We start from the raw sequence: 15,993 nt of genomic DNA on the forward strand, positions 1-15,993 counted from the left end.
CCCGTTTCGACCCGGATGCGAGTTGCCCGCCATTTTTCTTTATTTATTTATTTTTTTTTCTCGCCGCCACGTAACTACGGGGTTTCAGAAAAACCTCCCCGGGTTTTCCATACCCGGAGAAGGAGACGGGGTTCTAAAAGCGAGAAGGAAGTACCGGACGTGGACTTACGGTGCAATTAATACGAAACGGCAGAGACGTAACGAAGTCGTCGGGAGAAAAAGGTGGGAAAAAAAAATTATTATACTCCATTTTCCTCGGCGAAGCGACGAGAATTGGATATACACGCGACGAGAGATCGTTGTGGAATTTTTCTCGGGGCGATTAAAAAAGAGAAATTATTTCGAGGAATCGGCCACTGGAGTCGGTGTAAACGAAATACGAGGGGCGCGAAGAGTGTCTCGGCGACGCGGGCATGAATTATGCATGCGGACAGGTTTACAGGCGGGCACGTAAAATTTCATGAAGGCATGCCTTTTCGCGCCTGTCAAGTCAGGTGTACACGGGCCATTGTGTCTGCAGGCAAGGGGAGAGGGCCATTCTCGATCGGACCCGACACTTCTGGGGCCTTAAATAGGACTTCGCGTTCGAACTTTTGCCTCGAGGCGAGCAATCGCCATTTAAAAGACAAGCCGAACGACTCCGCGATTACCGATTATAAAATATTAAATATATAGAGGAAGAAAACCGACCAAGGATTGTCGAGTGAATGAAAAATCCAGGCGAAGGGTCGGAGGGGATTATTTATGGCGGGACTTTTAACAGGGATTTCGATGTGGATTTGAAGAAATTTCAATTATGAAATTTCTCTCCCTAACCGTGTCCCTCGTAAAACGAAACGGAACACGACGGGAAGGGTGCCGCAAAAGGCAGTCGGCGATCCTTTCGCCGGCCGAGTTCGCTTTCTAGTTCCTAAGTACGTAGTTCGTGGCCGAGGTGAAAGAGAGGCACGGAGGAGAGAGTAAGAGAGGAACGCTCGTCCACGTTTCCGCCTCCGGATGTGCGCGCAACTGTGGGCGAGCTTTCGTGGAGTAGGTCACTAGGGGGCTAGTTACCAACTAAGCCATGTGCTTTCATTTTTCCCCTATGAAGCACGCCGCAAAGTCCCTAGAGAATTTATCGCGGATTTTTTTTCTTTTTCTTTTTTCACAATTCAATTTCTTCAAGGCTTCGAAAGTGAAATTTCGCACTTTCGATTTTCGCTCGAAGGGTAGATTCAGGATTTCCTGGGCGGATGTTGAGAGTAATTTCTTGACACTCGAGAAACCGGAAATAAAGGCCCTAGGAGAGTCATCTCGTCATCTGGGACCCTGCAGGAAAATTAACGCCGCCATTAATTCGAACTCGGTCGCGGAAAAAATTCCCCTAGGGAACTAGGAAGAGGAACTGCCCGAGAATGAAACGAAGCCCCGCGAAAGTGAAACTCTCCCAGGGAATTAATTACGAATCGCGTCGTTTCGTGATTCTTTTTCTTTTTTTTTTTTTATCATCCACAACACACGGGAACCACGACCGACAATACCAAAGCGACTGAAAGCGTCGCACATAAGAGAGTCTGCCATGAAATCACGATAAAACTTCCTTCTTCGTTTTAATGACCTCTAAACAAGATTAATTGACAATCTGCGTGATTTAAATAGGAAATTCCATAAGCAGCGATCGAGAATCGGTATTTCTTATTCTACGCGTATTTATTATTTCGCGTAGAAGAAGTTAACGCGGGTGAGGGTAACTTTTAAAATTTGACCGATAGCCATGTTTTAATTATAGTACAGTCTCGGCCACGTAAGAAGAAAAGTAGATGAAAAATGGGGGTCGAGGAAAGAGGGCCCGCGAAAGTGAAACTTCTCTCGGGGAATATTTACGTCCGAAACTAGTTCGTAAACTGTCGAGTTTAATCCGGGATTACGGGAGATAACTCGAGGTTTTCGAGCGGGACTTCTCGGGCGCTTTCAAAAGCACCTGTCGCCGGGAAGGAGAGGAAGGAGGGCCTGGGAAGAAACCAGAGGGAGAGAGAGAGAGCCTCCACGAAAGTGAAACCTCTTTCACTCTCCGTTACCCCAGTACTTGCACCAGCGATTTCACTGGCATAAGACGCCTCGAGTCTCCGCCCTCAGCAGCCCAGTATTACAAGGGTGACGTCAATTGCATCCACGACGGTCTAATCGATCCTTATCAACATATTTTTTACAAACTATTTATTTTAAGAAATCCACTCGCGTTATACCTCCCGACCGAGGTCCCGTCACCGGTGAACCGAGGATATAAAACGATACATCCGTAACAATTGATAAGCCTTTATTTAATTATTAGGGACATTGCGTGGATTCCATAAAGTACAGTATTTTCAAACACGTGTATTTCCCCCTTTCGGCGTAAATATGGCTGCATGAGCGAGGCCAACGAGGCGGAATGATTAATCTTCTCGCAAAACCTGGGAACCGTCCTGTTAGGACGGATGCACGTTAGTGCGACACGGACGCCACCTACGTTTCGGTCAATGTGGAAACTGCACGTTTCCATTGCTGGGACTGTAATAATAAAAATTCGTTAAATTCTCGGTAATGCCTAGAAGCCTATAGATCACGTGTACGCGGGTGTGCGTGCGTTAAACGTCGGTGTGCGGGTATTAACGGCATTCTAGGGTGTCGCCGGTGGGACCGGGGGAAACGCTCGGGGGTATACTAGCGGATTCGTTCTCACGTGTGCGTACAATCTCACATCGAGGGGGCGAATATGTGAGCGTTTTCACGCGAGCGTATGCGCGTGAGCACGGACAGTAGGAAATGATTCCCAGGAGGTCTGGAGGCTGCCGGAGGAGCGGCCAAGGACGACTTCGTGGCTCGCTGCGTTTCTGCCCGTTATGCGAGCTCGTAACTCATTATCAGCCCGCGAGGATAGCCGGCGGGAAACGTTTCCACCTTTCCGCGAGAAATCGAGCGGACCGACTCGAGGGGGCGGACAAAAAAAAAATGGCGGAATCGGGGAAAAAGCGTTCGGGGACGCTCCGCTAGGCGACCGCTTCGTCGATGCATCACTCCGGTGGAATCCGCGCCGCGCCCACGTGCACACGCGAGCGGACTAGACAAATCGACCTAACCTAGGCGCGCCTAACCCGGACGGCCGCCATCTTGGAATTGTGCAGTCGCCCCGAAATGCGCTACTCTTTTCGGCACTATTTTGCGGGCGAACTCATCCGTGTAAAGACGGTGATTATCGAACAACGCGATGAGGCCTTATCGTTAAGTCGGAGTAATGGAATTCGACTGGAACGCTTTGAATTCGGAAGGGCGCCATCTTGAAAATCCACAGCCGCCCTGAAATGCGCTACACTTTTCGACACTATTTCGCGTACGAATTTATCCGCGCAGAAATGGTGGTTATCGAACAACGCGATGAGGTGTTATCGTGAAGTCGGAGTAATGGAATTCAACTGGAACGCCTTGGATCCGGAAGGGCGCCATCTTGGAAATCCGCAACCGCCCCGAAATACGCTTCCCTTTTCGGGACTACTTCTCGCGCGGACAGACTCGCGTGCCCCGCGTCGGTGATTAACGAAGAGCGCGACGCGGCGTTATCGTTAAGTCGGGATAATGGAATCTGACTGAAACGCGCCGGACGCTCTTTCGTATTAACGATCGCGGCTCACCGCACGACAAATCATCCTTGCCCACTGACAACAATTCGAGATTTACCGCCCGTAAGTCAGTGTCCTGTGCCGCCTCCTCCGGAGTGCGAGCCGTTGTTGCCCCGCGAATTGAATCGACCGCAGACGCCGCTCTTTGGGCTCCCGCCGCCATTTTGGATTCCCTGAAATTCGTCGAGACTCGAACTTGAATATTTCTTCCGGGGGGATTTGGGTTAATTTAATGGGCACGACTACTTTGGAAAGGCTCCTTCCTCGCGACTCCTCTCACTTTCGATCGTCAACGTTGCCTGACGGCGGTTATACAACCACGTGGAGACCCGGAGCGAGGATAAAGGTGAATTGGAAATAATGAAAAAGTAATCGGGGATATAAGTCGGTTCGTTCCGCGGCTTGACGCTCTGGACACGCCATCACCAGGTCTCCGCTCTGCGCTTCCTGTTTTTCCGGGACACCGGAAGTGCCGGCAGAGATGCACAATTGGTTTCCGTGTACGTTAGAAAAAAAAAAGGAAAAAAAAATACTTCACAGTATTTCGATCTCCGAAGGTCCGACTAATAAATTCAGACGTAGGATGGAAATTCGTTGTCTTGAATTTTTCGCGAATTTTCTGTCGTAGATCGGCGTTAAATGGATTTTATTTATTCCGCAGATTATTATTGTACGATTCGAGGGGGATTTTAATTGTATTGTTGTTTAACAATTTTCTTGGTGGTTGGGGGGATTTCTTGTTATCGTGAAAATGCCGATCGAGAGTCGGTCAAGTTCTGGCGAAATCTCCTTTTCGGCGGGTTCGACGATCCCAGCTTCGATCGATAACGATTACGTATCGTGTGCTCGGTACCTCGGTTGTGCAACATCCGCGATAGCGACAATGGAGGTCGATCCTTTCCGGTTGACGTATAAATTCTAAAGTTCACCCGCGTTCGGAGGTTCGACACTTCAGGGTTGGGCCGATTTTCAGAGCGTTAAGGAAGCTCTTACTCTTCGGATAATTTCGATTTGATCCACCCGATACGCGTTAACGTAAGAGCAATTAAATTAATAATTCGAGATTTATTACTCGGATTTTTCCAACCGCGAGGTTTTCCGCGTCGATTCCCATCTCTTTCAGGGCTTTTCACTTGCAGAACTTTCCACTCGGAGCGCTAATTGCGTCTCTGAATTTCTCTAGACTACATGCTCGCCTATGAAAATACATATTTATGAATAAATAAATAAATATATATATCTCGTATCGTTATTCCGCACCTTCGAGGAAGTGCGGTTACAAGGCTCGGGAGTTTCTCGGGATAATTTCCGGTATTCTCGTTCTCAGTCCGATTGGCGGCGGAAAATCGGTTTTTTGCAGCGCCGAGAAGGCTCTCGAGTTCGATTAGATAAATAATCGCATTTGTTTAGAGATGGCCCGGTCCGACCTTGGCCGTTGGTTATTTCGGACAAGCCTCGGCAAAGAAGCGGACCCGGTCTGGAAGATATCTCGAATCTTTGTTGCTGGACCGGTGGTCCTCGGAGGCTGCCTTGATGTAGAAACTGGACCTTGAAGATCGAGCGGATGAGACACGAGGCACTGTCTTTTCTCGTCTTCCTTTTTCCCTCGGCCCAACAAAAGGAGCGAGAGCAAAAGTCCCTAGAGAATCCTGGGCCCTCTTCCGGAGGTTCCGCCGCGGAATTCCCGCCGGGCTGACTACTCCTGCCTTTTCTACTTCGGTCCTCCTCGTGACGTCACGGGTGTTATAAGAATCGTTACGAGTGTCGTTGCATCTCCGGCGATGAAATCTCATTAAAAACATTAACGTTAGTTCAATGTTTATATTTCATGGAAAAAAGTTCCCTGTTCCGTGATACTGCAATACAGGGAAATATTGCCCCGAAGGCTGCGAACGGTGGAAAGGTGAATTTTCTCCCAGTAAATCGATTCGTCACAATTATCCACGTTAGTGTATATAATTATCCGCAAGTGTTAACATTAAGACATTTCCATGCGCTAATTCCATAAAGTAAGCTAATTGCATCATTACTCACCCTCTAAACTGTTATCAGTTCCTTCAATCACGTCCGACACATGGCCAAACAATAACCCAAACCTGAAATTATCGAGCATTAACATTCAAGACCAGTGGTTACATTTAAAATTAATAATTCATCGCGAATCGATTACCGACACCCCGTAATTATCTATCGACACGGAGGACAAGTAATGTAGATGAAGTTATCTAGTGCAAAAAATTGCGGACATTTTTCCACCACCTTAATCCCGCGCTCTGCTGGCCGCCGATTAATCGATTGTGATAGGCTTAAGGAGGCAAAAATGTTTAATTGCAAGATCTGTAAGGAAAATGGGCGGCTCGGTTTTCCGTTAGAATGAATTGGACTAAAGGAATGGGTTTCGGGCAATGTCAGTGACGCAGACGTGGCGTGCCGCGCGCGAAGAAGACGCGCTCGCGTGTTGCGGTTGCGTAAGCGTCCGCGAGGACCGTCATTAGTTCTGTCGGGTGGAGGGAAAGAAAGAACGAGCCAGGAGCAAAAGGAGGACGCAGAAAGCGAAAGAGAAAAAGGGACCAACTGGTTCTCCGGCTAACGGAATTCAAGAGGGAAGAGTCGACCTCGAATGCCGCCCTCTCGGGCCTACTCCACTTCCGCCATCGAGGGCCGCCATCTTGTTTTTCTTCGGCCCGAACGCGTCCCTCGAATATTACGGCGATTTCGAGGCATCAAAGGGCGCCCATTGCCCGTAACTTGTCCGCTTAACTTCTAGGCGGATTAATTTCAGACATTTCTACATTAACGTCGATAGTTGGCCGCTTTATTTTCGAGGTTTCGCGACGATCCGTTTCAGCCGGCCGGGCGGGTAGGCCGCCAGGGCGGCCGGTAATTGTGCGCCGGTGGCTAAACAACTAAACAACGGCCGACAGTAATTTGGTTCAAGGCTGTCCGTCGCGGCTCTGCGGAACTAATCTCGTGTTGCGAAGCGGCACGAGGAGGCCCGTGGGGGGCCGCGGGGGGGCGGAAGAAGAATGGAAAATGGGGGGCCCTGCCTCCGACGCGGAGGCGCCTCCAATGGCGGACGGAAGGAAGGCCTTCGTTTCGTTCGCTCACCGGGTGAGCTTTTCTATCCTTCCTGTCCACACTCCACGACCACGAGGGCGTGTAAAAATTTAAATAAAAAATACTCCGAAACGTGGGTCTTCGAATCCGCGCCTGGGAAAAATGGCGGCGACTGTCCCACCCCAGCGGCACTTTATTTTCCCTCAGAGAAACGCACTTTTGTGGAAGTGAAATGAATAGTAATCGTTGGCAATAACCGGCTGAATATTAAAGCACCGGCAATGATCAGGTGCCTTGACAGCGTGATAGAGTCGGATCCGTCAAGCTTGACAGCCGACCGATCGCTCCACTTGCACTTATCGATCCTTATCGTTACGCGTGCACTTATCGAAACCGCAAACAGTGTACCTATCTACCGACATAACAGTTAGTTGTAACTATCATTTCGCTTTTTCCCTTCGACGGCACGCCGGATGTGGCCCTGTCAAATTTGACAGTTCGCCGACAGGACTCCCATTTCGCTATCAAACGCATGTCTTGACAGCGTATGTCCGATTTGACGGTATACACGTGTCAGCAACCGCGGATTTTCAACATCCGAACCCCTAACCCCGATCTTGGCTGTCAACTTGACAGTCAGCTGACTACTCCCAGCGAGACCAAACCGGCACCGAACTGCGCTCTCTGTCTCTTTCCCTCCGTCGCAAACAGATCTAATAAAAATGAAACAAACGTTAGTCATCGCAGCGGTCGCCTTGAATTTTCCTGCGATCGGAAGATAACTGCCATGGTAGCGTGACAGGCGCGGATTAGCCGACCTTGACAGTCGACCCGACCACTCTCCCATCTATCCACTTTCCGGTGGCAAGCCGAGTGCAGCGAATCGGCGAACTCGCCGATCTCTGAGATCGATTTACCGATGCGACCCCTCCACCGATATGGAAGATCGTCCCCCCTCTCTGCCCCCCCCTGATACCACGAGATCGAAGATCAGCTGCACCGATTGGCGCGCATTCTCCGATCGAGAGGAGCAAGGGGGCCGTTTCAAGGCCACCTTAAGAAGGAGAGGGCTTTTTACGGCGCACTGATGATCCTCTCGCGGTAATTAAATGTAATAAAAAAATACCTTGCCCTCCCTTCCTCTTCGTCGCGGCAAACGAGAGAGAGCATGAATGAGGAGGCGCTTCCATCGAGTTCCGGAAAATCTACTCCGAGACGTTTCTTTCTTATGTCTCTTGTCTTACAGTCTTTCCCTACTCCCTTAATGACCCAACTAGAGTGACGGGATATTTCGTGGCGATTACCTGCATTTAAACACCACTGGGAATTTATTTATTTATTTTCTTTCATGGGAATAGTTCTTTGGTAGATGTTTATTTCTTCGTGGGAGAGAGAACGCGGGGGCCATTAAGAGCCTCGCTCTCGTCGCCTTGAGGCGGCTGCTGACGTTTCGCCGGCTCTTTCTACTTCAGCTACTTTTTTTTTGCCTCCAGTTTCTATGCCCGTCGCTACTTCTACCCGTGGCTCGTCGACTTTTTTCCCCCGACGGCCGTCCGCCGGCATTTATTCCTCTTCTTCGCGCGGCGCAAGGACGCGCGGCGTCGCCGACTCGTCCGGGACGTCTTCGAGAGGTTGCGCCTTGAAATAGGAAAGCGATGGATGGAGCCTTTCCGGATGGCTTTTAAAAAGCACTTCCGGTTAGAGGGACCGTTCTAATAATTTCTTTTTTCTCTCTGGTTCCAGGGAAACAAGGCAAGGATGGACCCGAAGAGAAGAAGGACGCCGACGGCGAGCTGTGGGGGAACGTGGAAGCACAGGCCGCCTTCCTCGGGCCCAACCTCTGGGACAAGACGCTTCCCTACGATGCCGACCTGAAGGTATTAAACCATGTATGTACAAAGACGCGAGACGGTAAGCCAATCAGCATCACTGTGTTCACGTCAAATTGTGGAGAGAGAGAGAGAGAGTGCGAGATAAACGGTTGGGAAATGAGAAAGAATCGAGATATCGCATTCGTGTGCCTAAACGAGCTCGGAAGTAAGGCCAGTGATTAACGTTTCCAGATCGACTTTCGTTTGTAACTGCTTCTCCACCTATCGATTCCCATTCCGAATGATCCCCTCCGTCGATAATGCATCTCCCTAAGACAAGACCTTTACCGACATCCGCAGCGAGATTTTCATCGGCCACCTACGCACGTTTGCATCCCCGAGTTTTCGGCAATTGTGATGTTAATTTTCTCGATTAGGAAACAATGAACGGTTTGTTTCGTTACTACGTGTGTGTTGGTTCCTTTTGTTGAGGTTTGCCTTGCGCTTTCCTTTTCTGGGGATTTTTCATTTCTGTGTAATTTTTTTTTTCTTTTTTAATGCTTGGGAGAATGCGCCGACTTTGGGTCGAGGCGAGGCGAGCACGGCTTGGGAGCTCGATTTTGCATGGAAATCGACGAATGATCGATTATCGCCGTCCAGCCTCGTTCACTTTCTCCGACACGACTCGACGCCAATCGGCTTTTTGATAGCTTTCTTTAAAGCCACTTTACCGCTACGCGTCGAGCCCCAGAATTGCGATCGTTAACGCGATCGAGTGCCGCCTTTACTATCCGGTATCGCGATCTGCATTCTTTGTCTCCGGCTATAAATCAACTGTGACAGAAATATCTCGAGTCCTTCGCGATCGGATCCTTCGACTTCCGTGGGAAAGTCTAAACGAAGTCAGCCTTTCCTGTTACACGTCCAGGTACGTCCAGGTGAGACCTTGGACTTTTCATTGACACTTCTTGCCGAGAAGGACCTTGCCTCTTTTTCCTTTTTCTTTTTTTTTTCTTCTTCTTTTTTTTTCCTAACAATCTCGCCTAGAAAGATAAAGCCGTCGCGCCCCCGCGTCGACGAAAGGCACTCACCTTCCCACGCGTCGAAATCTCCGCATAAATTATTTATCTCCTCCCTTCCCGGCGCCTTAAAATCCGGTGAAAAAAAATCCCACGGGATTTTACAAAGTCCCTAGAACCTTAAAATCCCCCGTAGGACCTCCTCGACACCGCGGATGTCGTCTGACATATCTTTTTTCCGAAGGTTATTCGGTAAGTTTGAAATCCAAGATGGCGCCTAGGACGGTGAGATCGGTGGATGAATTCAGCCCTTCTTCGGGAAGGTCCATGGACTTCTACGTCTTTCTAGGGGGGGATAGAGCTCTACATTTCCGATTCTCTTACTTCCAGTACGTGGACCTCGACGAGTTCCTTTCCGAGAACGGCATCCCCGTGGACGGGGTGGGGGGCCCCGGTCAAGGGACCATGCAAAGTGGTCAGCTCCATAAAATGACCAACAACGAGGTGGCCAGCCACCAGGGACCAGCTGGCCTCCACCTGGAGCCCGTCACCAAACGAGAGAGGTCGCCCTCGCCGAGTGAATGCTGCTCACCCGACACCCTTAACCCTCCATCGCCGGCAGACTCCAGTAAGTCGGGAGAATCCGACTTCTCCCCAGGGAAATGATCTCCTAGAGTACTCTCCACCATCCCCTCGGAGCCGATGGCCGATCCTGCGAGACCCTGGGAGTCCTGGGAATTTTTATCAATTTTTCTTGACACCACTTCTTCCCCAGATTCCGCGATAAATGGAAATTCTGGAGATTAGAATATTTTCGGAATATCGTCCATTAGACGCATTCTCCATTATTATCATTCGAGCAATTTCCCTCTTATGCCTATCCGTGGGTTATCAATTCTCGGATATGAAAATTAAAGTGTCGGGGGAGACGCGTTTTCTTTTTTTTTTTTATTTTGCTGACCCTATGTTTAGGAATTTTTATAAGATTTCCATGGGAATTCCCTCAGGACCCTCAGGATGGGGCCGCACATCTCGAGGGGGAAACTGTGATTTCCGTGACTAACGTGCACCTTGTCGGTTCCCCTTGCGCGCAACAGATTCCGGGGACTCGTCACGAATACAATATGGCTTGTCTCTTGTAGCGCTCTCGATGGCGTCATCGGGGCGAGACTTCGATCCCCGCACCCGCGCCTTTTCCGACGAAGAACTGAAACCTCAGCCGATGATCAAGAAGTCTCGGAAACAGGTTAGCCGGTTTCGCTTTCTTTCCCGTCCGCTGGTTCATACATTATTCACGGCTGTACTTCCAAAGTGGCGGCGAATCGATAATCCGAAATCGATCGTTAAGAAATTCGACACCGATAAAAAGTCAGATGCTACTTGGATAACCGGATTAATTCTAATAAATATCAGTTCGCCGACTCGATCGAGGGTAGCCGCGACTATCGGCATGCGCCTTCGCGTCGCCATTTTCGAGGTTTCGGCTTTCCGGCCGCCATTTTGGTACCGGCGAACTCGAGAAGAGTATCCGAGGTCGCCGGTATCGCGCGATATATTTATCGGCCACGCTAACGAGGAGTTTTCCTCGTCGGACCCTCCATCATTTCCGTTCCGTTTGGTGCTCTAGTTCGTTCCGGATGACTTGAAGGATGACAAATACTGGGCGCGTCGCAGGAAGAACAACATGGCGGCCAAGAGGTCGCGGGACGCACGTCGCATGAAGGAGAACCAGATAGCTCTCAGGGCCGGTTTTCTCGAGAAAGAGGTGAGAGGCCCGAGCCGTGTATAGTGTTACATGATATTATCTAATTTATTGGTACATAACGGAGGAGGAGCGCCGACCAAAACGGAAATATCGCGGCTAAAAGTCGCGATTCAAGATGCGTCGCACACGCGCCGTAAAACCGCCGTTACGTCTTCCTTGCTGCATCCAAGTGCACATGAAACATCAAACGTTACATTTTCACTGTGCAAGCCCTTTACTTCATGCCTTGATCTCCGATCTCCATTGTTACCTGTTATGATAATTATTTATCATGTCTAAAAATGGCTAAAAATGAAGTTCCCTTTTTTTATGAAAAATGAAACTCCACTAGCATCGCAGTCTTCCTTAGGGTTTTTATAATTACCTTTCGAAAGTTCATGCGAGTCGAGGTAAATCGAGTAGTTTGGAACAATTATGGATATTTTGACGTTTCGATGTATATATAGAACTACCATTTCGTAACTCGTGTCTGGTTAGGGTGGAATGCAGGATCGGTTCTATTCTTGATTTTTCCAGCCGTGTTCGACAAGGACGATCAGTAATGTCTCTTCCGAAATAATGTTGCAGAACATGGGCCTGCGACAGGAGTTGGACCGGTTAAAGAACGAGAACATGCTGCTGCGCGACAAGCTGAGCAAGTACACGGACGTCTAACCGAAGGCCTAGGTCGACTGGCCTCTTCTCCACTTAGAAAAGCCGTCGAGTCCAGAGTTCCAAAGGAAGAAACACCGCGGGAGAAGAGCAGGACCTTCCTCGAGGGTCCACCCGAGAGAGCGGAAGGGAGCCGGGACTCGGGACTTCGACGTCCACCGAAGAACTTCCGCTCCTCGCCTCCATCGCTGATCCCGCCACCCACGTCCCATCCCGGTTCAGCCTCGACTTGTACATAGTTATATGTATAGTTAGATTATATATAATATCGATATCATATAGTACGAATAGTACTAGAGAGAAAGGGAGAGAAAGAGAGAGAAAGATACCTGCGTCTATGTTTAAAGAAGCGACAGCCACCCCCGTGCGCCCTTTCGGCGTCTCACATACCGCGCGTACCTAAAGGATTTCTTGCGCGCCAGAGATCCTGGCCCGGATATTTCGCTTTCACCGGAAGTCAATGGATCCTTTGGAGAGCTTCCTGGCGCCAGAGTTCGAGATCTTGGCCCGGGGATCTGCCCGACGGAGACGGTGTTTGCGTACGGACGTCAGACGTCGGCTAACTCGTGGGACGCATCCTTGCGGGTTCACCGGTCCCCGGATGTGGATTCCGCGAGGTCTCATTGGAATCCTTGGGATTCCTCGCGGTGCCGTAGGAGCGCTTGGTTTTGAAATGCCCTGCAGAGTAGAGAGAACTCCCGGAGATGGAATTTTCCGAAGTTATACGAGATGTGCAATTAGGAGTCGCGGGTGTTGGGGATCCTTTTTTGGGATCGAGGGATCGCGGCTGGTCTGTGAGACGTCTCGGTGGGCTCGTACGGACATTCATACACATAGAGACACCTGATACACGCATACAAAGACACGACACACGCGCGAGCGCGCGCGCGCATAAGCCAATCGCTGCTAATAAGTTAAGCCCCGCACCGCAACGCGACTAACTAACCTAGGCGACGTTTTCGATCGTAACACTAGGGAGTTTTTCCTGTTTTCTCTTCTCTCCTAGTTTCTGCCCTCCCCTAGATCGTAACCCTCCTTTCTTTCGGCGAGTCGCGAGCTCGTTCGCGCGGTTGCGACGCGATCGGCCTCCTCCGTAGACGGGAGGAACGTGGAAGGTCTTCTTCAGGGTTCACCAAAATGGCCGTCCATCGTGGCCGTCCAAAATGGTCTCGTTAATCAAATGCGCCCCCGAATGTCGCCGCGTATCCTCCAGTCAGCGTTCCAGTACGCGTTTCTACGCAATTCACTGTCATTCGGATTTTCCTTTAATCATAGATTGTTTCTAATTCTCAAAATATCGAGGAATCGGGTAGATACGCGATGAGCCATTTTTCTTCTTTTCGCGTAATCGAGGAATCATGTTTTAAATGTTTTGAGAAACTGGAACGCTTACACGTGGACTGGGGTTTACGTTATGCGGTACTACGTGTTGCCTTTGACGTTTCTCTTTTCTATGGTTTTCTCGATTAATCTGTCGCGTGTCGATCGATCTCTCGCGGCGATCGATCGTTGGTGTTGCGTTCAAATTGCGACGGCTCGACGCGAGATTCGAATAAGTTTCCAGTTTAGAGCCCCGCGACGACCCCTCGTATTTTGGACGCTACTCTGGGGTTTAAACTTCCCGCCCGCAGGCTCGACGCCATCTTGGACTTCCCGGGGGAAGCTAACACATGGAACGCCTCGGCGGGCGTTCCGCGAACGAGTTACCAGCACCCTCTGGCGGTGCAAGAGTTTACTGTGAATTTCGGGAGCTTAATTTCGGTGCCTTTTAACGGGCGCGTAGTCTCACGTCACGCACCTCCTAAACGCGGAAAATTCGTGGGATCGCGGTTCTCAATTTGTACATAGTAGGATAAAAGAGAGAAAAAGGGGAGAAAATCACGAGCCAACTCGTCGGCTTGGCGACGCAGGAATTGCGGAGCGAATTGCGGAGCATGTACGCATGTCGATTACAATTCGCCGGAGTCCCTTTTGTCAGCGCGTGCCTCTTGATACGGCGAATCAAAAGTCACCTTTTCAAATTCTCCCTGGACCATTGTTTCCGGGGAACTTCGTCGTTAGAGTCGGCCGATCAGCCGCCTTAATCGCTACTCCGCTTTCCGATCGGCTGACTCTACCCTCGGAAGTGTGACCCCCGGAAACCGCGAGTTCCACTTTGCAGAGAACGACTTCGAATTCATTTTAGATTGCGAAATTCGATGGGAAAGACTAGTTCGATGGTCGTGAACGACCCCGATCACCTTTCGGCCTGATTTGCGTCCGCGATGTTCATCGATCCGCTTTTAAATCCCACGTTCGAACACGCTCAACTGGCGGCAAACTTCGGGCCGATTAGTGGGGTTAAATTCGGCGGGAAAGCTCCACGCGACTTAACTTCGAAGGGCAGTACCACGGTACAGCGTGCACGCGTCTCGACCCTGCATGCTCTATGCCTTGAGATCACCCTTAAAGAGTTGCGCGCTCCACCTGGAGATTTAATTTGTTCATTACTCGAAGCCGAATGAAAATTAAGACGCCGGATTTGCGAGGGACGCTCGTACGCGGTGGCAGCTTTACTCTTACCACCGTTCAATGAGCATTTCTCGGTAAGAAGGCGAGAAAAGTGACGGAAACGCGCGCACGCTCCGTGGCTCTCGAAGGAGGTCCGCCATGACGGAGTGGCGCGGCCCACCTCGGAAACCCGTTTCGACCGTAATCAAAGCAGAACAAAGATTGAAGCATCCGATTAGCGAGGAAAGGATCTTTAGCACAGCAGCTTTGCTTTCGTCGCTATTAGGCGAGCCGATGTAGGCGGAGAGGCGAGCTAAAAGGGTATATATGTGTGCGCGTGTACTTGCGACCGAGAGAATGGCGGCAATGAGTCCGAGAGAGAAGAAAATTGAATTCTAACCAGAGCCGAGAAATTTAACGAGGAGAAGACGTTTGAGGATGAACCAGGAGGAGAGAACGTCGGTAAACGACGTTTTCTGCGCACGACACCTAGGTCCTAGTTCTCCCGAGAGAGGTTAATATCGTAGCGTATCCACGTGGTGATGGTTACACAGTGATTCTAGTTGTTTTACTATTAAGGTAGAGACGTACTTTTAGTCTAGTTCTCACGTTAACCGCGAGAGGCACTCGGGTGCGCGGAAAGCGTCGACGCGACGTCTTTGCGGATGCGCCTTAGAGGTAGTCGACGGCGCCTCCCGATTGGATCGCGAGAGATCACCGCCTACGACAAAATGGCGGCAATCGTGTTCGACTAAATGGGGCGGCTGCCGCGACGTTAGCCTTCTCCCTTTAAGTTTTTAGATGTTTATTTTGTTCGATAGAGAATTATTACGTGGACCCGCGCGCCTCTTCTTTTTCGAGACCGAGTCGAGCGCGAGGACGCTCTCGTCTTCGGGAGCGGTCCCGTTCTCTCGACACCTCGACCGGCCACGAGATGACGACCGACTTTTTGCATCCGTGGCTGCGCATTTTGCGGGCAACTTTTAAGATTAGGCATCGTTTCGTCCCGACCCGGTGAGACGGAGCGGCATGGCCTCGCGGAAAAGACCTTTTTTACTAACCGTTTACCCGAGAATCGAGCGAGTTACTCTTGCAGAGGTGGTAGTTACGGAGGGAGCCACGAGAGGCGCTCGGATCGCAAGAAAGAGAGGCGCAAGCCGCGGACGTTAAGAGAGATACCGTCGCGAAAAAATCATCCGATCCATTAACGAACATTAATGAGAATTATGTAATGTGAAACACGAATGAGCCCACCAAGGTGGGAAACCTACTGTATCACATTTCGAGAGATATATGTATTTGTTATTGTTTTAATTGAACTTCGTTGTTGTGCTTTGTTGCGTTTCCTTGCCTCTTCGGGGTTCGAGTTTCCCGAAGGCGCAGCTCTTCTCGCTCCCGGGGGAATTATTCGGAACCGCCCTCTAACGGTCATCCTGATTCTTTCTTTCTTTCTGCCATCTTTCTAACTTTGTTCACTTTCGTTAAAGGTAAGCTTCTAGCCGAGGATTATTGCCCACGCGTTTAGACACCTTTTATACCTGTAACTTACGGACCTTAATGTATGT

The 15,993-nt window shown here is 50.0% G+C and overlaps 1 protein-coding gene across 4 annotated transcripts in view; it reads left to right on the forward strand.

Annotated features, from left to right (window-relative positions):
- The window catches only part of LOC105699097 (thyrotroph embryonic factor), a 34,779-nt gene extending 19,032 nt beyond the window's left edge, over positions 1–15,747 (forward strand). Inside the window, exons 2-6 of one of the 4 annotated variants that reach the window (XM_012423823.2) lie at positions 8,436–8,581; positions 9,913–10,150; positions 10,620–10,768; positions 11,150–11,287; positions 11,855–15,747. In XM_012423823.2, coding sequence (XP_012279246.1) covers positions 8,436–8,581; positions 9,913–10,150; positions 10,620–10,768; positions 11,150–11,287; positions 11,855–11,941 — 758 coding nt within the window. In that variant the 3' untranslated portion in view covers positions 11,942–15,747. The remainder of the gene's footprint in view (positions 1–8,435; positions 8,582–9,912; positions 10,151–10,619; positions 10,769–11,149; positions 11,288–11,854) is intronic. The other 3 variants (XM_012423824.2, XM_012423825.2, XM_012423826.2) reach the window with 3 other exon arrangements.
- Positions 15,748–15,993: the final 246 nt, after the last annotated feature.

This window comes from Orussus abietinus, unplaced genomic scaffold (genome assembly GCF_000612105.2).
Source record: "Orussus abietinus isolate OABI.00-Male unplaced genomic scaffold, Oabi_2.0 scaffold3, whole genome shotgun sequence".
Classification (NCBI taxonomy): domain Eukaryota; kingdom Metazoa; phylum Arthropoda; class Insecta; order Hymenoptera; family Orussidae; genus Orussus; species Orussus abietinus.